We start from the raw sequence: 24,545 nt of genomic DNA, 5'->3' as shown, positions 1-24,545 counted from the left end.
AACATGGATGCTTCGTTTCCTTGTAGGGAGAGAAACATTTTGGCTTCTAGAACAAGGAGGGCAGTGAAATACTGCGCCCTTAAAAGGTCGGTTCCATTTCCACTGATTTGCAATTTAACATTCATGGCAGAAGACCTCATTTCTCTAACCACATAATAAGTTTTAAAATATGACTAATTCATACACTAATAGCAATTTACTTGGCATTAAAAAAAAATCACAATTTCTATTAATATATTTGTATTAGGTTCAAAGCCCATATTCTAGCATTCAAGATATCCATTACACTGGCCCAAATCGGGATTATTTCAAAATCAAGTAAAAGTCCATATTTATTCCAAAGTTGCTAAAATATGCTAATAAAGTTAAATTTGATGTTTTACATTAAAAATAAAATATTTGGTTTATCTCTCAGACATCTATAACATATAATAAATAGTGGGCAGTATAGTAATATAATAAAGTTTTGTGATACCCTGAAATTTGATGAGTTTTCTTTAAGAAAAAAAATTCATAATATACTTCATTTCAGCCTTAAACCACAATCTCCATGAACAGATGTGCAGAAATAAAACAATATAAACACAAAATGCTACAGTATATGTTTTTCGTTTTGTTTTTGTTTTCTCTCGGGGGAATCTACACGTCCGTTTAATAAAAGTCAGTCAAAGAGACGTACAGATAACAAAACAATTTCGAATCATGGACTACAAACTTAAATTGCCTTGTTTTCCTTTCAACTGCTAGGGCCCCGGTGCCCACGGTGTGCGGGGGGCCCCGTGCGGGGCCAGCTCAAGGTAGATCACTCGGAACTATGGCTCTGTTTTCTAGCCTTCGTCGCTTATGTACAGCAGGAATTACAGACATGGCTGAAATCACGGTGGATTCCAGAGAAAGCCAGAATTAAACACGATAAAAATTTAAAAAATAACTACTTCATAAATATTTATTATTTACAGCCGGGGAGATCTTCTATAGTCTGGGAGGTTTTATACAAGTCGATGAAGTGTAGGAGCAGTGAGGAGAACGCCAGCAGTTTCGAGAAGGGCACGGCCAGGATGCGACCAACGTAGAAAATGCGTGCGAGTCAACAAAAATAATCTGTGCCAAAGCAAACGGGACATGATAGAAACCTTTTTCTTAAAAAATAGAAGGTATTTCACAAAAGCCTGAACATTTTACATGTTAGTACTAAAAACGGGGGGAGGGGGGAGGGGGAAGCTTCATATATTCTCGTCACAAAAATATTTAGCAACACTCCGTCCGGAGCTCCTTTTCTGGTATTAGGATTATCTCACTAGAGCGGGAGAGAGGTCGCAAACTGTATACAGACGGACGATGTCCTTAAATTACAGTCGAGGCAGCTTACACTTTATCTTCTCGTCTAATAACCTTAATGAAAAGGCCCTGGAGAGAGAATAAAGAAAATCAAAAGGGAGGATTACGGTCTTTTTATTAATAATACTTGTCACTGGTAATAGAAAGCGGGGTCGTGGCCGTCCTCGCCCGTCACGCGTCCCTCCGTCACACGCCGCTTGGCCGGGGCGGAGCCGGCGCCGGCGCATGCGTCCTCGGCCTCCCGACGCCGGCGGCCCCTCCCTCCGAGGCTCGCGGGCGCCGCGCGGCGTCAACGTGCCCGGTCAGTGTGCCCGGTGCTTCCGCTTCTTGTGCTTCTTATCCTTCTTCTTGTTGGCGCACTTGGGGCAGAACCACTGCATTTCTTCCGGGGGTGCGGCCATTATTCCCACACAGGGCCTACGTGGTTGGAAAGGAAAAAGAAAAAGGCATTTGTTGGGATAACCAAACTTCACTTATGTGCAGATTGCCTCCCTATGTTCTGAAGCAATTGTTTTAATTGAAAAAAAATTTTTTTAAGTAAGTTTAAACACTTGAATGATTTTTACGCCTCTAGTATGTTCAGCCGAGCCCAGGCCACAACAGCTCTAGCTCCCGGAGCAGGGCTGCCGCGTGGCCTCCCCTCTCGGGCCGGGGCCCTCCCCGAGGCCCCGCTGCAGGAATGAAGGAGGGCTCCCTGCAGCCACCAGCGGCCTGGTTTTTCGGAGCAGCGGCCCATGTTTATCTCATGGGTGTCCTGTGTCCTGTGGCCGAATGGATTTCTGTCTGTCTACATCTGATCTTTACACTGTATGGTGAGAGGGTGATTTGCACGCATTCTGGATGCTTCTGCACTGTGGGGGAGCTGGCGGGGAGCTGTGAAGAGCGGACACGCCTCCGTTCATGCCTGCGCTTTGTGACGTGTATGCCAAGGGGTTACCTCGATGTTCCTGTCAAGTGCTGCAGCTTATAGAAAGTTACTGGAAAGAAAGGAAAGGGAAACCTTTACCACCCCCCGCCCCCCTTTTTTTTAAACAAGAAGGACATACAAGTTAACAAAACATGTGGAATTTAGGCTGCAGAACAACCGTCCAAAGATTCCTGATTTCTGCACTTAACACGAATGACGTCGTAATCTTATTGTGCTGTTGCTCCTCAGGCGGCTCCCAGGACAGCAGTGGCACCGGGAGGGGGTCCGGAAGGGACCCATCACTCGTGCGCCTGCCCGAGTCCCGCCCGCAGCGCTCACCAGTGGTACCAGTCGTCACAGTCGTCACAGCCGATCATGGGACTGCCGTCGTCCGGCTTGTTGCACCCGGGACAGATCCAGATCTGATTCCCCCACTCATCTCGGATCTGAGGTTTTTAAGTGGGGGGTGGGGTGGGGGGGGAAGGGGGGGGAACCAGGCGGAATGGGGGAAAAAAAACAAAGAGAGGGCAACATAAGAACGATTACTTTACACTATGAACCTAATAAACAGGTTAAACTGAAAAGAGAAAAAGTGGCTTGACAATTTGCTAAGGCCATGATCGCGATCATCAGTACCCTGGGATCCACAGGAGACAGAAAGGAGCTGCTAAGTACTCAAGGAGAAGGCATTTCTAATGAGTATTTTACTTTTTTTTTTTTTACATTTATTTATTTTTGAGAGACTGAGAGAGACAGAGTGCAAGTGGGGGAGGGGCAGAGATAGAGAGGGAGACACAGAATCAGAAGCAGGCTCCGGGCTCGGAGCTGTCAGTGCAGAGCCCGACCAGGGGCTCGAACTCAGAAACCGCGAGATCATAACCTGAGCAGAAGTCGGACGCTTTACCCACTGAGCCACCCAGGCACCCTTCTAATGAGTGTTTTAAACTCTCTTGTAAGTCACAAAAACAAGGTGTTTTTATAACCAGTTCTATGAGCAGTATGACCCATGGCCACTTTTATCTAAAAAAACTAGTGTCAACATGTTAAGTTGGTAACGTTTAGGGTCATTATGGCCGTAACAGTTGATATTTTTGAAAGCTACAGAGCTCAGGTATATGCAATTTCCTCAGTCACGTTCACAGACGTGGAATTACTGAATCTAGCCAAATGTGCGTGGATCACCTTATTACTTATTAGCCAGGCACTTGTCCTGAACTAGCTGATAAGATCAAGGATATAAAAGAGCTGTTACTAAGTAACTTTCCATTCCCTTTATGACATTTTCAGTAAAGCACAACAACTAAAGGGCAAATAAAAGGAGGGATGCGAGAGGCCGAGCTACACATGTTAACATTATTCTGCCATAAACGTGTGGTGCCCTGGAGTTTGCTTTACTTAACTGAGCTGTTCCCAATAGGAAGCATCCCTAATGATATCACTGCCTCAAATTCCACGGTTACAAAACCAGTCTGGAAGAAACAAATCTAGGATGAGCCTTCAAAAACCAGCCACGACTACTAGCTACTTTTCAAAAGTGTTTATAATAACGCGGCCAATAGTCTCGATGAGTTTGTGCTGCAGGTGTGGTCTGTGCCTACAGTCTGTCCCTGGCTAGAATGCAGAAAGAGTGGCTTTCGTGGTGTGCGACGGGGGTCGTGGGGGAACATGTTTCATTCCACTGATGGGCTATTTGAAGGCCACCATTTTTGGAAGGCAAGCTACATGATACGGAAGCCTCCTAAAGAAACCTGTGGGCAGCTGCATCTGATTTAGCCCTCTCTAACTCTGAGGGGAGAGAACCACCTGTTACCGTGTGCCAGCTCTCTGGGGTTAACCCTGGTCCAGCACCCTATGCCCTGAAGCTGCCATGCATGGCCAGCCCGGCTGGCTGGTTGACCTCTCTTGAAATTAGAAGGCCGTGACTCTGTTGCTGCTGAGAAATTTGCCAGAGCATCCTTAATAACTAACAGCAACCAGGGTACTGAGTTCTTTCAAACATCTGACTTTGTTCAGCCATCCTGAAACAAGCCTTGGGTAGGTTAAGAATGGGGGGCTGGAGCTAGGGGAACCGAAGTGACAGTTCCAAAGTCCCACTGTTAGGCAGTCACAAAATCAGCCTTTTTGCCCTACTGCCTATGTTTTTCCTCCAGATCACACGTTTTGTCTTCTGTCTACAAAATGTCGCCGAGGAGATAAAGAGGCTTTGCTTCCATGTTATCCGTGCCAATCAGATTCATCTCCGGGGAGTAAGCCCGAAAATCCACTGAGAACCGGAAACTAGGCTATAACATCCTGTACCCATCATCTAGTCTCACCGGAACCCCCTAATTACGGATGAAGCAATGGAGACCGAAGAGGTTAAGTAAACTTTCCTCATCAGCCCATCTTGGGGTGATGTGCCCTCAGTTAAACACCTAGAACTTGGTCCTTGAATGGCCCAATTTCTTTTAAATGTTTCTTTTTGAGAGAGAAAGCATGAGCAGGGGAGGGGCCGAGGGAGAGGGGGACAGAGCGAAGATGGCTCAGCGCTGACAGCAGAGAGCCTGAGGTGGGGCTCCAACTCACATATGGTGAAATCATGACCTGAGCTGAAGTCAGAGGCTCAACTGACTGGGCCACCCAGGTGCTCCAGGTCAAAATTTTTTTTTTAAATTAATTAATTAATTTTGATGGAGAGACAGAGCAAGCAGGGGGAGGGGCAGAGAAAGAGGGAGAGAGACAGAATCCCTGGCAGGCTCTGAATTGTCAGCATGGATCCCGATGTGGGGCTCGAACTCACAAACTGTGAGGTCAGGACCTGAGCCGAAATCAATCTGTATCGGATGCTTAACTGACTGAGCCACCCGGGCGCCACTAGAATGGGCCAATTTGATGACCACAGATTTTTATCACATCTTCTATTTTTGTCTTGAGTTGCCAACTTAGTATTTTTCAGTTAATTTTTCACATCTTTATGTCGTCTCTCAATACCTTTGGGATTTCCTTCTCATCCTTTCTATCATTATAGTGCCTAAACTATTTCTTGAAATTTCCTCCTAAAATACCTTCAAGAAAGATAATATTTACCCGATGTGTAGCAAACAGCACGAGTCCTACTGGCCAATCACATCTATTCAGACAGATCTGGGCCATCAGTAAGCGGACAGATCCCAGTGTGCGTATTTGGTGGTCAGATCCGCACCGGGACCCCGTGCGCCTGTAAGTGCCTCAAATCCCTCTGTCGTGTGTATGTCACTCCACGGTGCCCAAAGGACGTGTTTATAAAGACACCCCTTCACTACGAGATTGACTTCAGGCTTTAGAGTGGGACCTGACGCTGTTAGGTACGGGGAAAACAGCTGGAAACAGTCCCAGGACAGCGACGGGAACTCATTCGAGGACAGGCCTGGACACCCAGGAAGCTGAGTCCGGACGTTCATTTCCATTTAACACGCAAGCCTGGCATACTCTGGGCCTCGGCCCGCCAAGCACTGTCGGCAGTGCGGCTCCCTGGGGCCGGCGGCGGGCCCTGAGGATCCGTGTACGTTATGTAAATTATACGCGTCCGGGAGCAATTTCACCGCCGGATGGAGAACTCCAACGTGGGACCGAATCACTGTTCATCTCGATACTTAGATGCGGACGCTGGGCGGTAAGAAACGGCACAAAGGAACGGCAAGCGATGCCGTGACATCTGGGGAGACTAAGTACGTCAATACCTTCATGCCCTTCAGCCCAAGGCTTGCATGTGCAATGGAAATGCCTTTCCAGGCCTCAAGGGCCGCGTCCGACATCCGGGAGTGACACACACGACGCCGCGGGGCGGCGGAAAGCCCTGTCGCGGGGGGAAGAGTGCGCTCCTGCGCCCCCCCCCCCCCGCCCCCTCCCTGCAAGCGTGCACACGCAAAGGGCAGCGCACCACGTAAGTGCTCACGGTCTCCGTCACCACGCTCCGGACCGGGGCCTTGGACGATCCGGCGCCAGAGACGGCGGGGGCCGGGGCGGGCATCAGGGCGGGGGCCGCGGCCGACGGCGGGAGGAGCGGCGAAGGCACCGGGGCGGGGGCCACGTGCACGGGCGTGGGGGCCGGGGCGGCTGCGGGCGGCGGGGTCTTGGGTCTGCTCAGAGAAGGGGCCGGCTTGGCTTCGGGCGCCGGAACCACTTTGCTGATGACACTGTCAACGAGAGACAGAAAGGGAGAAGTCAGGACAGGCTAGCGCGCTCACACCAGGCATTTAACACGTTATCACAGAGTAACTTTCTTCTTGTAGGAGCAAAACTCTCTTCCGAGCGAGCATCCGGGGCCCCACCGGACTTGGTCAGAGTCAGGCCGGGGGGAGAAGGGTCCGTGGCGGGAGTGAGGGGTGCTCCCGGGGGCGGGCAAGGCCGGCCGGGCTCCCTTCCTGCGTCCTTGCAGCTGGCAGAGCCGGGCGGGGAGGTGCGGCCCCTCCCGGAACACGTGCGTCCCCAGGACTCACCGGCAGGGACTCCAGCCCGGACATCCGAGCTCGGAGCCTCGGTCGGCCCCAGGCTGGCCGCGTGAGCTGGGGAAGGCACTCGAGGATGCGGTGCCCGAGCACCTGTACGAAGGTAGGTATGATCCTGGACACTGTACGCGTGTCACCTCCACCGGTCCTCAAACCAAGCTACTGTGATCCCATTTCACAGATGAGGACACGGGATTGGAGAGAGGAAGGAATGGGGCAAATGGGTGGCAGGCTTTGAACCAAGGTCTATTGGATTCCAAAACTCTTTCATTTTTTAAAAAACGTTTCCTTATTTGAAAAAAAAAAAAGTTATATATAATTTCAAGCAGAGAGAAAACCAGTATCACAGCTTAGGAAACAGAGCTAACTGGACATCGGTCCTTGGCCACATTTGCTTAGATCTCCCTCCTCCGGAAGTAACCGCTGTCCTCAAGCTGGCAGGTACCTTTTTGTATCTCTGCTTTTTGTAGATGCCCACAAACAACATATACTGCGCTCCTGTTTTGTGCTCTTTGACTATATACACAATATGACACCATATTTATCCTTTGCAACTAGTTTTCCTTTTTTTTTTTTTTTTAATTGAGATATAACGGACATATAACCTTGTGTTAGTTTGAGGTATACGGAGTGTTGGTTTGGTACATTTATATGTTACACTGATTACTGTAGCTCATAATCAGCTAATACCTTTGTCATGTCACATAATTATTTGTCTTTGTGTTTAGAACATTTTGGATCTACTCTCTTAGCCACTTGGAAGCTTCTAATACGGCACTGTTGACTATAATCTCTTTCATTAGGTCTCCAGAACTTACCTGCCAGTGTCCCGCTTAGTTTTATGTCCCTTGATTCATCCACACTGATACACATAGATCTGTATTTTTCATTTTACTTGGAGTACGCTGTACCATAGTTATGAATAAAGCCAAAGGGTTTGTGCCCATTCCCTCACTGAGGCTAAAACATACTATCCCTTAAATGTTACATGTTAACTTGGGACGCGTTCCAGAACTTCCCCAGGCTGTCTTCCCAGGAATGAAGTTGCTGGGTCACAGGGCATGCACGTTCTCACCTTCACCAGTATTCCCAAGCTGTTCCTTAAAATGACTGCACCAACCTATCTCCTCTTTCTACTATCCGACACTAACCTTTCCAAGCCCTGCTTTGCTGATCAACACTGTGGAAATAGACGGCTGCCTCTGAGGGTCACAGTGAGAACCTGAACACAGAGAAACATGTCAACACCATCAAATGTAGAGTGTGAACGCCAGCATTATATGCACGGCTGTTGCTCATGACAACCCCACATCGCCATTACCAGGCCTGTCTGCTTCTCCACCTTCTTAGAGTCTTGGTTGACAAAGCACTCCACTACGAAGCATCGATTCTTTGCTATTCTGATTAGAAGCTTGTAAAACGTTAAACTATCTTAAAAATTTCGCCATGTAAACGAATAATTAATGCTGTTTTCCATTTGAGTTACGAGTGTGACTGTCTTGCTGACTCGAACGTAGCCAAAAACCAAGAAAATGTAACATAGGCTGTTGGTGGAGAAGACGCTCAGTAACGCTTAACACAACTCACAGCGCGTACTTACCGGACTCCTACTAAGTACTGCATGTTCTAAGCACTTGAAAGCCAACGGCACGGTGGGCACTGTGCTAAATACTCACGTGCCTTACTCCCTCGATCCTCACGTCAGCCCCATGAGGTAAACACACCTACGACTGTCCTTTCACAAAGCAGGGCACAGAGAGATGAAGTATCCTGTACAAATCCACAGACTGCTAGGAGACGGAGCCAGAATTAAAATTTTTTTTTAAATGTTTATTCAGTTTTGAGAGACAGAGCAGGGGCAGGGAGGAGGGGGGCAGAGAGAGAGGGAGACACAGAAGCTGTCGGCACAGAGCCCGACGTGGGGCTTGAACGCACAAGCTGTGCGGTCATGACCCGAGCTGAAGTCGGACGCCCAGCCGACCGAGTCCCCCAGGCGCCCCGAGACGGAGCCAGAATTTAAACGTGGGCGGTCTGATTTCAGAGCCTGTGAACTTAACAACTACACAACACTGTCTGTCTCACCACTTGCTGGGCGTGTGCTGCCTAATACGTAAGGTGGGAGTTCAAAGTTACTGCTAAGGCATTTATATCTGATTGTGCAAGCACTTCGTATTCTTATGGCTAAAGTTTTACACGCTGTTTTTGGAGGTAGTTTCCCATAATGGTTTGAAATCTAGGTGCTGGGACCAAAACTAAAGGAAAAGCAGGAACCAGAGAGGTTAAGCAGAACATAGATGTGTCAGCCTGAGGGCACCTATGCATGAGGGGAATCTGATCTTTGGTTTTGATAAGGAGGACAGGTTTCAAAGCCTGGGGCCTGCCAACGTGGAAAGTCTGACAGAACTCCCTCCCCACATTAAAAACTCCCAAGAGGCCACTAGACTGATTAAGAATTAATCAAAGCCTCGTGAATTTTTAGGTCTGTGGTCCAGGGCGCTACGTTTAAGGTACTTTGGGCTTGCAATGTGCCCAGGTACCCAGCACTAATCATCTTGAGATGAGGTAACTTAAAACGTAGGCCTTACATTATTAATGCAGAGAAGTATTAGGAAACAAAGCAGCACATAATCTTAAAGAAAACCAAACATACGAGGAGCCAAGGTAGCATCAGGGAGAACCAGAAGATTACAGAGACTAGAATTATTAATTATAAAACAACTCTGCTTACACTGTTTTAAAAAATGAAAGGCAGGGATGCCTGGCTGGCTCAGTCAGTGGAGTGTGTGACTCTTGATCTTGGGGTTGTGAGTTTGAGTTCCATGTTGGATGTAGAAATTACGTAAAAATAAAATCTTGAAAAAATAAAACTAGGGGCACCTGGGTGGCTCAGTCCGTGAATCATCCAACTCTTTGTTTTCGGCTCAGGTCATGATCTCACGTTCGTGGGACTGAGCCCCACACTGGGATCCAGGATGAGTGTGGAGTCTGCTTGGGATTCTCTCCACCTCTCTGCGTCTCCCCCACTCACACACACTCTCTCTCTCTCTCTCTCAAAAATAAATAAACATTAAAAAAAGAAAAGGCAAAGCATGACATTATCTGCAGGTAATAGAAGGTTATAAAGAGTCATCTAGCAGATTTGAAAAGAAACAACTGACCTAGAAATGAAAAATACAACAAATGGACTCAAATTTATTCTCAGCAGAATGAGAGAACTGTAAGCTGAATAATAAGACAGAAGAAATAATCTAAAATGTAGCTTAGAGGGGCAAAGAGAGAACAGAATAAATTACTACATATCTAATAATTACTACACACTTAATAATCATAATTCTAGAGAAAGAATGGGGCAGAGACAAAATGTTAATAAGACTATCTGAGGACGTTCACAGACATGATGGCAGATACGAATCCACAGACTTAAGAAGCCCAACAAATCCCAGGCGAGATAAAGAAATCTGCACCTAGACACATCAGAGTGAAACAATGAAACATCATAGATAAAGAGAAAAGTCCGAAAAGCGGCGAGGGGTGGCGGCGGGGGGAGCCAGTGACTTTCAAAGAGACAGATGGCAGCTGACTTCTCCACAGCAATGATGAAGCTGGAAAACAGTAGAAGAACATCTTGGAGGTGTTGAAGAACAATGCATTTTGTCTTTGGAAACATCTTTCAAGAATAAGGATGAAATAAAGACATTTTCCAGAAAGCAAGATCTAAGGACTTGCCCACAGCGGACCTTTACTAAAAGAAATTTTGAAGTAGCAATTCCCAAAGTTTTTGGTCTTAGAGACCACTCTATGTTCTTAAAAACCGCTGAAAAACTCAAAGAACTTTTGTTGATGTGCATTGTATCTGTCAATATTTGCCACATTAAAAATTGAAACTGAGGGGCGCCTGGGTGGCGCAGTCGGTTAAGCGTCCGACTTCAGCCAGGTCATGATCTCGCGGTCCGGGAGTTCGAGCCCCGCGTCAGGCTCTGGGCTGATGGCTCGGAGCCTGGAGCCTGTTTCCGATTCTGTGTCTCCCTCTCTCTCTGCCCCTCCCCCGTTCATGCTCTGTCTCTCTCTGTCCCAAAAATAAATAAACGTTGAAAAAAAAAAATCGAAACTGAGAAATTAAAAAATAATTATTTTAGTAATTCATTGAAAAGGAAGAATAATAAACCCATTACATGTTATCAGGTAACATTTTCTTTCTTTTTAAAATTTTTGTGAGAAGACTAACACTACCTTTGTATTTTTTGCAGATCACCTTAGTGTGTGCACAGTAACTGCAGGGGGGAGGAGTGTTTTCATGGCCTTTTCAGATGATTGTGTAAATTCTTCGATATTGCAACAAAAATGCAACAAGTGACAGTTTCTTAAGTTAGGCACGATGTGTGATCTGAAACCGTATCACGCTTTTTATACTCATTGATGTGCTAACGCTCTGAATAGTTATTTTACCCACCCATGATTTTATAACATCATGCATTGGTTTGTAATATCGGTTCACTGAATTATGCAGCTCTTCCGAATATTTACACATTTCATTGTACAATATTAAAATATCACATTTGGTGGTGTTACCGTCACCTCATCACAAATTTCTTAGTGTACTGACGAGCCATCAACTTGTAATATATTTTCCAAGATTCGAATTTTTACTGAAAAGCTTCTACTTTGTCATTTACAACAAATATTCTCCCCTGAGAATTTTCCTTGTGGTGACAGGCTTCCTTTATTCATTTTTGATGAAATGTTGGCCAAATATCCAAATGTGGGTAAGCACAGTTTGTAAGTGGCTCTTTCAAGTAGAAACAGTATTTTGTGAGGAAAGCTGCTAGTTCAGCTTGCAACTTAAATAATCACACAAATACTTTTCCTCAAGACACCTGTCATGTTTTGGTAAGGACAGGAAGTATTTTATGAGTGCTTCCTATTTCTTCACTATCTATTTCAACACATAAACTACTATGTTCCAAGGCCTATGCACCACTCTGAGCATCTCTGTTCTTTTTCTTTTTTAATTAAAAAAAATTTTTTTTTAGTGTTTATTTTTGAGAGAGAGAGAGAGACAGAGCATGAGTGGGGGAGGAACAGAGAGAGAGGGAGACACAGAATCCGAAGCAGGCTCCAGGCTCTGAGCTGTCGGCACAGAGCCCGACGCGGGGCTCGAACTCACGGACCATGAGATGACCTGAGCTGAAATCAGATGCCCAACTGACTGAGCCACCCAGGTGCCTGAGCTAAAGTATTCTAAGGTACTTCTATTATCTGGAAGGAGGTGCAAAGGTATTACATTTAAGATGTAGTAATTTCTAGGGTAATCATGGAAAGATTAGGAATAAAGTAAATGTTTAATTTCTAAACTAGTATGAAGAAAAATGGCATGTTGTTATTTTTTCTTTTTTAAGTTTATTTATTTATTGAGAGAGAGGAAGGGAAGGGGAGGAAGGGGCAGAGAGAGGGAGACAGAGAATCCTAAGCAGGCTCTGCACTGTCAGCACAGAGCCTGATGTGGGGCTTGAACTCATGAACTGTAAGATTGTGACCTGTGCAGAAATCAAGAATTGGACGCTTAATCGACTGAGCCACCCGGGTGCCCTGAAAAATGGAATGTTAAAATAAATAAGAAAGGGAGAAACAGAGAACAGAAAGACAAATAGAAAACCCATAATAAGGTGGGTTACAACTCAAAAGATCCATAATTATATCATATAAATGGTCTAAACAATTTACTTGCCAGATTGAGTAAGACAGCGAAACCTAACACTATATTATTTGTCAGAAACACATCTAACAACGGAGCAGTGGAAAGGCTGAGGGAAGCGGCCAGCAAAAGATGCATATGGACACAAGGAAATGTGACCGCAAACAAAACAGACTGTGAGGCAAGAACTACCAGCGGTAATGAAGGTTTCTTCATAACGATAAAAGGGTCCGACGTGCCAGGACAAGATAATAATCTAAAATCTGAATGCGCCCCAAAACACATCCTCAAAATATATAAAGCAAAACTGACAGACCTGTAAGAAACAGACAAAGCCACAAGTACAACTGGGGATTTAGCGTATCTGTCTCTCTGGAACTGACAGAGCAGGCAGTCAAAAAGCCAGGAAAGGTACAGTTGTTGTAAGTTTTGAAGCAAATAACAAAAATAACAAAACTGACCCAATGGACATTAAAAAAAAAACCTCTATGTTCGACAAATACAGACAACTCATTCCTTTTAAGAACACACTAAAAAAAACCTGACCAAACAATTCCCATAAGGCCAAAGAATAATTTGAATGGTCTGTACCCATATCTGTTACCTTGGCTACGGTAATTCCTCAAAGGCATGCAAAGCCTTTTTACTTCCGTATCCTCAGCACCTAACATGTTAACACCTAATAAATACGAGCTGGTCCTGCAAGTAGTGATTTCCTAGAAGAAATGATACATTTAGGAAATAGGAACGTTTTCTACCCAATAGAATTATAGGGAAAGATTGCATAGTCATATGCACGATGATGTGGGAGGAAAGAGGGATGTAGGACAGGGAAGGAAAACATGCGGTGTCGTGGAGAGAGGAGAGCAAGCCAAGGTATGACAGACAGGTCAGGAGCGTGGGGGGAGAACCCAGGTACCTGAGGTTGTGGGTTCCCAGAGCTGAGGACGGGGCGGGGGGAGAAAAAGAAAGTAAGAAGAAACAGCTTTGAGATCTGTGATGACCAGATGCAGAAATACGACCGAAACCTAAGCTATCAACAAGAAGAGGCTACTGGAGGGAAAGACTTTTCCTATCTCCTACCTATTCATGGGAATGACGTGGGGGGATTTAGAAAATGATCTGCAAAGGATCTGTTCCTTTTATCGCTTTGTGTCAACTTTACTATTAGCTGTTCTAGTGGAAAATGTTTGCTGGAGATGACAACCGAACCTATTACCTAAAATGATTTTTAGATATTCACGTGCTCCAACAGACAATGATCAAACAGAATTGAGAAGCAACTGTGCTTGAGTTGTAAGACAGTGCAGTTAATTTGGAAAAAAGAAAACTCAAATTGTAGGGTATATCGCAAACCGTAAATTCTAAAGGGATTAAATATTTGGTAAAAGAAAATGTAAAACCGTTAACATACTCCGACAAATAAGAAAACACGCGTTTTTAATCTGGGAGGAGAGGATGATTTTCTCGGCATCTCCTTAGAAGCAGAAACCATGAAAGGAAACGGATTTGATTGTGCCAACACTGTAAAATATCGTAAGCAAAGGCAAAAGACAAGATGACGGACAGTTATTTGCCACAGACGCGATAAAGCGTTCAGCTCCTGTTAAATAAAGAGTTCTGTCAAATCAAAACCAAAAAGACTAAATTCGTACTAAAACGTGAGCAAAGGACACAAGCAGCAGATACAGAGTGAAAGAAACAAAAGCCGCCAACAGGGGGAAGAAAAAAAAAAGTTCTATATTCATGGTAATCAAAGACATGGGCATGAAAACGACAATAAAATACCTTTCTTAGTACAGGTTACAAAGATGTTAGAATGGGCCAGTGGGAGGGATGGTTGGTATAGCACTTCTGAATGATTACCAAAACCTGAAAAACGTACTTGTCTTTATTTTTTTAATGTTTATTTATTTTTGAGAGAGAGAGAGACAGAGAGAGAGAGACACACACACAGCACAAGTCGGGGAGAGGCGGAGAGAGGGGGAGACACAGAATCGGAAGCAGGCTCCATCCAGGCTGTCAGCACAGAGCCCGACGCGGGGCTCGAACTCACAAACCGAGAGGTCATGTCCTGAGCTGAAGTCGGACGCTTAACCGACTGAGCCACCCAGGCCCACCTATTTTATTATTATTATTTTTTTAATATCAAAGCAACTTTACTACTAAAAACATCTTGTCTTTGGCACGAACGAGTAGGTCTGAAATCATAGGAAACTGACACACGGCAATCCACCCTGTGATTTCAAATCACTCACACTAATCGATATTAGGGTGTAATGCACTGTACAAATTCAAGTCCACAGACATATGAGTGCACTCTGCAATTCTTAGTTACACTCAACCGTATTTCGTATTGTTCCTCTGAGGCACATTCTTACACACCATTCTTTAATGACAAGTTTGAGCAACTATATCCCTATATTACGATCAACATAAACCTAACAAAGAAATCTTTAACAGGGCCATCACATCCAATTGCTAAATGAGCAACAGGTAAACTTCTTAAGCAGGTTGGTTTAACCTCCTTGAAAATTATGTTTCCAAGTAAAGATCATTTGGAGAAGGCGCCCAGAAGTACTAGCTTGCATAACACAATCAGACACGTGTTGGGTTGCCACAATGTCCAAATCAAGGCTGTCATTTTTGAGAAGGCAAGTTTTTGTTCTCTTTTCAATTCCTGCAAATTTATCTTGTTACTCTCAATTTCCAAATGTTCCTTTATTGTCTTCACTTTTTTAATGTATGACTTGTACTTATTAGATTAATTTTTAGAAGTTCAATGTGAAACATGTCTCTGGTTATTTTAGTAGTTTCTTTATCTTCTCTGACCTCAAATAATATTATTTCCTTCCATCGTCACATCCATGACCTGTCCCAGTTGTACACATCCCATCAAGTTGTATCCTTTTTCCGTCTTTTGACTCCAATAGGTTAGGCTGAGGCTTGGCTCAGAGCATACTGTCCTGGTCCGAGTACCTGTACACGTACCTGTACCATAGGTACAGCCATAGGTGTAAGGGTTACAAAGTATTTTCATTCCATTCCACCAACATACCCTTAGCGACATGTTTTCCTTCCACCCTAAGGGGGCTTTCTGTGGCCTGTAGGCTTGCTCCACTCTCTTTGGATATTGGGGAACCACAAAAGTGTGGTAAGCCAATGTCCTACTCTGAATTCCCACTGATCCAGGGAATCAGTCTTTAGGATGCGTGGTATCGACTTCACTTCTGGCTGGCTGTCTGGTATCTCAGACATCCACGACTGCCCCAAAGATTATCGGTGTTCTGAGAATATTCCTGGTATCAATCCATCTTAACTGGAACAACTGTCAGTCTAAAATTAGAGAAACATCTTTCATGTTGTTTGTTTCTTCTGTTAGTATTCTGCTATTTTTAATGATTTCTCCAACTGCTTTATGTCGAGGTTCCACTGTTTTACTTCCATGTGAAATTTGCTTGTATTTTGAAATATACTGCTAATTTTATCCATCTGTGTACCCAATGATGACAAATCTGCCCCAGAGTGTGTTCTTGAGATTGTTTGATTTCAAAATATTTAAAACTTAATGTGATTTAACTGATTAGGAATTGAGAAAAAGTGGCTGCCCTTGTTTTTCCAGTTAAACCTTCTACCAGTTAAACAAGGACATGCAAGGCTTTCCTGCCTTTTAGCAAATCTCTTGTTGCCATCGGTCTAAAATGGGCATAAATAAAGTTCGGTAAAACTTAGCACGTTTTGGGAATCTGTATCTGTCCATCAAATTTGAAGTCACTGGCTACTATTGTAGCTACCAATACAATTTTTTTTTTTTAATATTTATTTATTTTGGGGAGAGTGCAAGCAGGAGAGGGGCAGAGAGAGAAGGGGACAGAGGACAGGTTCCAGAAGCGGACCCTGTGCTGACAGGCTGACAGCCGCGAGGCTGACGTGGGGCTCAAACTCACGAACAGTGAGACTACGACCTGAGCCGAAGCTGGACGCTCAACAGACTGAGCCAACCAGGTGCCCCTTGAGAGGGTTTATGAAGAGACAATCCCAGATTGTTGGGCATAGACATTTGTGGTGTGAGGCTGAAGACTGATATATACCACCAAGGAAAATACGTGTTATTTGCTAAGCTTTCTCTGGTTACTCTGTACACATTACAAGGGGTCCATTTTCTAACAATGTACTAGTCTTGGCCAGCAATTCCAGGTCTAGAAATCTATGCAAAAATCTAGCATTGTTTGTGATTGCAAAAAATCCTGAAAACTACAATGACTGTAATTTAAAATACCTCAACATAGGGATCAGTTAAATAAATGAAGACGAACAAAAATATCATGCTGTTACCTGAAGAGATAATAATACACACTCACATAAATGGTATGTTTATCCCCCCCATTATGGAATTTTGGAAAAATTAATAGAATCTAATTTTTGTAAGAAAAAGCAATAAGAATGTATGAGTGTGCACTTAGAAAAAAGTTAAAAGACTACACCCCAAAATGTCCTGAAATTGGCTCTGAATGGTGGGATTATATGTGGGTCTTTTCTCTTTTTTGTGTCTTTAAAATTTTAATTCCAGTATAGTTAACATACAGTGTTATATTAGTTTCAGGTGTACATTACAGTGGTAGGTGTTTTTTATTGTTTTGGTTTGTGTATAATCATCATATGTAACTTGTATAATAAATTTAAGTTAAAAGCACTTGCCGTAATACATCTTAAATGTTGCTGGGACTTTGAATTTTTTTTTTTTAACGTTTATTCATTTTTGATAGAGACAGAGCATGAGTGAGAGAGGGGCAGAAGGAGAGGGAGACGCAGAATCCAAAGCAAGCTTCAGGCTCTGAACTGTCAGCACAGAGCCCGACATGGGGCTCGAACTCACGAACTGCAAGCTCATGACTTGAGCCGAAGTTGGACGCTCAACCAAATGGGCCACCCAGGCGCCCCTAAAATGTTGCTGGGACTTTGTAAATGATGACTTCAATTGCATACTTATAGTCTGTTCACTTTTCTGTACGTAGGTTATAGTTTATCTAATAAATGACTGGGAAAACATGATGGCTTTGCTAAAGCCTTCCAGCCAAATGTTGACCGCGGTCTACCATAGAAGTCCCAAGCTAAATTCAAAAGCTGCTCAATTTAGTGTATCTAAACTGAGTATATTATCATTAACAGAGATCAACAAGAAAAGGGTCAAGGGAGGAGAACTCTATGAAGCTATGCTATTCTGGCACATAATTAAAATCATAAATTTGAACAGCCTTGAGATATTAAGGTAGGTTCACGGTCTTGGGTCTTTTCAAAGAAATATAATGTCCACAGTTGGGATACTCTGTATCTCAAGTACATGCATATCTGTCTTTATCATCCTCATTAGGCAGTACATTTCGTAGGAGTAAGCTGGGTATTTTATTTATCTTAGAATTATTTGCGGTATAAAACAGTGTCTTAATACATATTCATCAACTCTAATAAGCGTCATGCCTAATATTGCATTGAGGCCTCTCTTGTAAAATAAATATTTTACTTTTGAATATTTTTGTCTGTTTAAAAATTTTTACACTAGGCCAATTTCCTCTTCCATACTACTTAAAGAGTTCCAAGACCTCTGAGATTTCTATTTGCCTGCATGGATTCGGATTCCTTACCTACGTACCCACCCTAAGACCACGAATGATGATCACATCAGTGTGAGGTACAAGCACGTCTAGAAGGTTTCGGTCTAGCTATTGTCTGGAAGTGCTTTTAATTGCTTTCAGCTCTACCAAACACATAATGAATATTATTTGCCTTACCTGACTTTTTCCAATCCCCTTTCATTTTATTTCACTTCTCTTAGATTTCTCTCTTACCTGTAAGGCCTGTGCATGGTGCCCCCGAGAATGGCTTAGCATTAGCAGTGTGGCCAACAGGTGTAAAGAGACTGGCAGTCACTTCATGGGACAAGTGTCCGAAATCTCAGAGACATCTGCTTGTACACGTCTTCTTATTTTTCAATTTAGAGAGAAGGCATTTTGATGAAAATCACTCACAATAACAATAATCCTTCCACAACGCCTGATACCCCCCTCCAGTTCAATGGAATTACTTCCCTTAAAGCTGTGTGTGTGTGTGTGTGTGTGTGTGTGTATCTGCACTTCTCATTCAAAGTTTCTGAGTAGCAAAAGCAAAAATATTAACGTGGATACTCAGGGGTGATGAGACAAAACATGTCCGAATTTTGTTTCTGAGAGATGAGACTGGTCACTGAAAGTCACTAAAGTGACTCGTTTTTCTTGATTCTTTTGCATTTCGTGAGAAAATACACAAGGGCTTGAAAAATCATTTTTGATTTTAGCGGCTAAGTGACTTTGTGGTAAACGGAAACACGCTTTAGGAACAATCCCTTTATCATCTCTTCAGTTTTGCACATTCCAGAAAAAATGAGCAGCACAGCATGATATAATTCCTCATCACTTACGGACCAGATACATTACGGTCACTTAACCCAATCTGCCGACTGAGAAGCGAATTTTGGACTCCCGCCGGCCTTCACTGCCCAGCTCGGGCTGCTGACAACAGTGCCCTGCTTCTCCAGATTTCCCCCACCTAATCGACGGCCGGTCCCCTTCCAGGGCGGTGCGGGGGACGAGGGGCGCCGCGCAGGGAAACCGACACCGCCCACAGCTGTGTCCCACAATGGGTCCAGGCCGCTCACGTGACACCTTCTGGAGGATTTGATCAGAGCGCCCTAACTGCTATAAACACTGGCGTTATTCATAAAAACGTGTAGAAGGAGGGATTTTCAGGGGGATTTCTTTACCTGTTTCCCCACCACAAGACGGCGAAATAAATAGAATGGGTCATGAGCTGCTTGGCCTGTATTGCAAACTCCCAGCCTGACAAGTCAATAAAGAGCCAGCCCTCACCTCTCTGCCTCGAGGAGCCTCCAAGGTTAGAGGCAAACACGACTTGGGTATGTCCGCCCGGGGAGCTTAATGATCCTCATTATTCAACTATTGTGGGCAAACACTCCGCTGCCCGTAATCTAAGCGATCAGATCAGAGTCTCGGCACTGGCTCCTCCGCTGCCTACAACGCTCCCAGATTCCCTCGCAATGGCTTCCTTATTTACCTTTCAAAGCGAACAGCCATTTTTTATTTTTATTTATTTACTTTTTTAAGTAAGCTCCAGGCCCAGTGCAGAGGCCAACGCAGAGCCCAGTGCGGGGCTTGAACTTACGACCCTGCGATCAGGAGTCCCCCGCTTCACTGACGAGCCACCCAGGCGCCCCTGAACAGCCATTTTTAAGTGTCACAAAATAAAGCCATACGTAAAAGCTACGGTAATCACCTTCAGGAATTTAACAGAAACTTCTGAACAGGGCAATTCTTCAGTGTCTAGAAGAAAAGCCACTTGGACAAAAAAAATAAAATAAATAAAAGGTTCCTTAAGCCACAGCTTGCTTTTCTTCTTTGGATTTAAAATTCTAATCGATCTCAGAAATACCACGTACCTCTGGAAACAGCATACAAAACAAATTCCCATGTTGTATTTTACACGAAGTCCTTACACCACACACAAAAAGACCGCTGATTATGTAACATTATAACATGACTCAAAACTGCAGAGGCGGGTCACAGTGGTTTCACGAGACATCACGCTTTTCCTTTCTTTTTCTCATTTTGGAAGTCCTAGAAATGCTAAGCCCGCTACGCAATGCAGCGGTCGGCCTCCCAGGCCCCCGCCCCCTGGGCCTCCAGCCCCTGTGCGTCCCCTCCCAGGCCGGGCAGGCTGCCCGTGTAGGGCTAATATGGTCCCGTGGGAACAATGGTGCGCAGCATCCTGCTACGTCGCCAGAGCCCCTGAAGCTTCTGGTCTGCTGTCTCTTGGATCCCTTGCTCCGGGGCAGTCGGCCGCCAGGCCAGGAGGGCCTCCGGATGAGGCCCACGTGACCAGCGACGGAAGCTTCCTCCCGCCCAGTGCGACTCCCCCAGCACGTGCTCCAGCCCCGGCCGGGCCTTCCCAGGACCACAGCCCCGGGGCGGCAGCCGCACGCGAGACCTGAGTCCAAAACCACCCAAATTCCCGACCCGCAGGAAACCGGGAAGTGAGAAATGTTTATTGCTTTAAGTTGCTAAGTTCTAGGGTCACTGGGCGTGTGTAAGTAAGAAGCATGCCGCGTATTTACTTCATCTCATTTAGGCATGTAAACAAACACTCTGACTTCAGGAGAAATCATACTTTAGAGTATCAGTGCCTAAAATGCCAAATTGTGAAACAGCCCCTTCCATATTTTACATTTGATCAAAAGGAACAAATACCCAAAGACAATTATGAGAAGCAGTTTTATGTGGGTTCTTCAAATCAATCATTACTCCTTATTCTTCTTGATCCTCACAGCTCAACTTTTAGCATTCATATAATTAACACAACCGTAAATGGATTTAATTCCTCAAGCTCATGGCTTGCCTCTTGAATATTTACATCATCTCATAAAACGGCTATTTTATCTTGTCATAGCCCAAGAACGTATCAAGTAGGAAACATTTTATCTTTTAATTCAGCCATGACCTATTTGAAAAATGAAACAAATCGCATGAAGTAATTAGAGGAAAATATAGCCATTGTCGAATCTTCATTTCCAAAGGAGATACCCAAATGATTATTCTTTCACTGTCAAATGTTCAAAATCTGTAAAGTACCCTAAACGGGCATTAATATTTGGATAAACAATAATGCATATTTTCGCATATTTACAAAAAGATACAGTAGAAGGATAGTTTTTAAAAAGTGAAACCAAAAATGGTCACGATTTCCAGGGAAAGGAACAGGAAGCGTAGAGGCAGAGAGAGGCATGAAAGGAAGACCTCTCCGAATAGATTTTATTATAGCTTCACCTTTGGAGTCAGGTAACTTTTTCACATGTCGAGGAGACTGAGTTTGTAAAATTGGAGAGACAAGTTGGAAATAAATGGAAATAAAGGAACCTTACTGTGTATCCTGTTGGTGATACAACCCCACAGAAGGACGATAATTTCAGGTGACTTTAGGAGGACAGCATTTTGGTCACACGTCCACAGGGAATTTATTTTCAGAACGCACAGAGTGAAAAAAAAACCCCGTAATCTTTCACTTGAGTCAGCAGTCCTACTGATAGTGGTAACAGTGGTATTGTTACAAGGAAGATTTCTAATGTAAAGGAAAAGACGCAGGAAAAAATTCCAAGAAATAACAGTAATGTTAAGTCTCCACCGGAAATGACCTTGTCAACTTCCAATGTGTCTCCGCCGTGAGGGCGTCCAAGAGAAGCACGGACGTCCCAGCAGCAATGAGTGCCTCTAGTACCAGACCGTGGTTCCTAAAAACCATTTCCCACAAAAAGGAACCAGAGTGTTCCTTGAAGAAATACCTGGCTTCAGGTCTGCGGCAGGAAATACGTAAGACGGACAGGGAACATTCTGTGTCAGAAAGTGAGGAAACTCTCACAATCAATGGGATTGTATTAAATTCTGGAAGACGCCACGAAGAAGCTCCCATCAGCAATGCTGATAAAAAGAATGAGGGGTGGGAGGAGAGAGAGAGAGAGAGAGAGAGAGAGAGAGAGGGAGAGAGAGAGAGAGAGAGAGAGAGGGAGAGAGGGAGGAAGAGGGCGAGAGGGAGAGGCAGAGAAATGGAGCACTTTCCAAAACCAATGAACGGTCACCACGGGAGGTTCACTATGGCGTGGACTCGACCAAGTCCTTGCACGCTAAAGCTTGGCGAGTCAAAAGAAAGGATTAAGCATTTATCCTGCCTTTCCTATATGAGCGATACTTCAGAGTAACCAAAATGCCCTAGCTGATAAAGCAAAATTCATCTTTATTGAAGGATCTCAGCTCATAAATGTGAAAGGAATGACTGAGTTAAAAAACAACTCTAACATGTCACAACTCCTAATGACGTGACTGATCAGCATCAATGGCGTCACGACAGCCAGACACGTGCCTGCTGGCGGCCGTCAGAACTACAGAGCAGTGAAGTGTCCTGTCCCACAAAGGTTGAACTTGAATCTAATCAAATCTTCCGCGCTCGAAGTCTTTGCGTTAAATGCCTGTTACAGGGCTACAAGAGCAATTTCAATGACGCTCCAAGGGAGTAAACAGAGAAATCTAGAAAGTGAGACATTCTTACTGAACGAATTATCCGCTTTCTTCAACAGCTGAACTGTGTGGCAAAACGGAGAGAGGGTGGGACCTCTAGATTAAAAGGTACTTAGTACGGTGTGGATCCTGATTCAAACAAAGCAACTGTCATAATATATCTTTGAGACAAAGGGAGACAACTGACTATGGACCGGGTATTAAAGAACAAGAAAAGCTTCACATACTTGACGTATGATAATGGCACTGTGATTATACAAGAAAATAACCCGATTTTTATTTCTTATTTTTAAATTTTTGGGGCGCCTGGGTGGCGCAGTCGGTTAAGCGTCCGACTTCAGCCAGGTCACGATCTCGCGGTCCGCGAGTTCGAGCCCCGCGTCGGGCTCTGGGCTGATGGCTCAGAGCCTGGAGCCTGTTTCCGATTCTGTGTCTCCCTCTCTCTCTGCCCCTCCCCCGTTCATGCTCTGTCTCTCTCTGTCCCAAAAATAAATAAACGTTGAAAAAAAAAATTAAAAAAAAAAACTTTTTAAAAAATTTTTATTATTAAAAAAAATTTTTTTAATGTTTATTTATTTTTGACAGAGAGAGAGTGAGACAGAGTGTGAGAAGGGGAGAGGCAGAGAGAGGGAGACATAGTATCAGAAGCAGGCTCCCGGCTCTGAGCTGTCAGCACAGAGCCCGACGCGGGGCTTGAACTCACAGACCGTGAGATCATGACCTGAGCCGAAGTCAGGTGCTCAACCGGCTGAGCCAACCAGGTGGCCCTCACAATAAAAACTTTTAAACAAATGTTGGCAATACACGCTTTATCCAGAATGATTTAGGTTCATAAAACACAATAAAGCTAGGGCACGAATGCACTCCTGTATCAACAGCATCATTAAAATTTCTTAGGGTAAAATGAGCTTTGGTTATTTGCCTTAATGTATCTTTGCTTTTATTTTTCCTTTCACATTTCTCCATTTCCAAATTTTACTTGCCCTCTGGGGCTCTATTCAAATTCTACTCTCTCCCGAGGCGTTTCTAACTCTTCCTAGCTGGAAGTAATCACCCTGAACTTCTGTATAATTTTAGATGTACCTCCTATAGCCTGTTCCACGTTCTACTTTCAATTATGATTATTTCTGTCGACGTTCCTGAGAGGAGAACCGAAATCTGGTTCCAATTTGCCACTTGCACAAGGGTTATCTCCTCTGACAGTACAGTTGTACTATGTATATAATCAAAATTAATATTTCTTGAATGCAGATCAGGTTTTTAAAAATGTAAACCTATGACGGTGTTCTCTCGAAAAATAAATTTTCTGGAGCCAGAACTTCTAAAAGATGTTATGATTGCAGAAAGCCCTCTGCTTCTCTCCAGCAAATAAGAGGGGGCCTTTAGTAAGGACTAGCAAAGCCAAATGCTATCCAACACAGGGAGACTTTACTTTTAATATCTTTCTCTGAGCCTGAAGTCTACAGGGGAGGGTGCTTAGTTACTCAGAAAAAGTTGCTTTCACAGGAAAATATGCTAGAGTTGCAATTTAACCATAAAAGATAAAAACATTCATTCATTCATTCATTCATTCATTTTAGGATTAAAGAACATCTAAGTTATTTGAAAACATTAAAAGCAATAAGCCGGTATTCAGTGAACTTGAAAAATGAACAAGATTGTGATTAAGATTTGTATCTCACTGGAGTGTTATAAAATTCAGTTATTACTGCAGTCATGCTTGGAAAAATCCAACACCACTTCTTTAAAAGATATTAAAATTTGATAATAGCTGCTGTGTCGTCACTCCAAATCGCCATGCTTCCCATAAATTCTTACCCTCCTCGGTAAACGGCCTGGAAAATACTTATAGATATACATACATACATGTATTTTCACCTTTATGGGCTAAAGTAAGTAAGTGAAATATAGATATACACATATATTGTGGGCTAATATAACTTTCTGAAAGTTATAGGCTATGCATTTTCATTTACATAGTATGGTATGTATCCTACTCCTGACACTTACATATGCATATATCATTT

At 43.9% G+C, this 24,545-nt stretch overlaps 1 protein-coding gene across 1 annotated transcript in view; it reads right to left on the bottom strand.

The window, feature by feature from the left end:
* Window positions 1–611: 611 nt before the first annotated feature.
* TAF3 (TATA-box binding protein associated factor 3) overlaps window positions 612–24,545 on the bottom strand; it is a 182,075-nt gene continuing 158,141 nt past the window's right edge. The window contains exons 5-7 of the mRNA XM_045463806.1: window positions 6,144–6,399; window positions 2,585–2,691; window positions 612–1,755 (exon numbers count right to left, since the gene is read on the bottom strand). Coding sequence (XP_045319762.1) covers window positions 1,641–1,755; window positions 2,585–2,691; window positions 6,144–6,399 — 478 coding nt within the window. The 3' untranslated portion in view covers window positions 612–1,640. The remainder of the gene's footprint in view (window positions 1,756–2,584; window positions 2,692–6,143; window positions 6,400–24,545) is intronic.

Source organism: Leopardus geoffroyi, chromosome B4 (genome assembly GCF_018350155.1).
Source record: "Leopardus geoffroyi isolate Oge1 chromosome B4, O.geoffroyi_Oge1_pat1.0, whole genome shotgun sequence".
NCBI lineage: Eukaryota > Metazoa > Chordata > Mammalia > Carnivora > Felidae > Leopardus > Leopardus geoffroyi.
The sequence above is the reverse complement of the archived record's forward strand: the minus strand, read 5'-3'. Positions and strand labels throughout refer to the sequence as shown.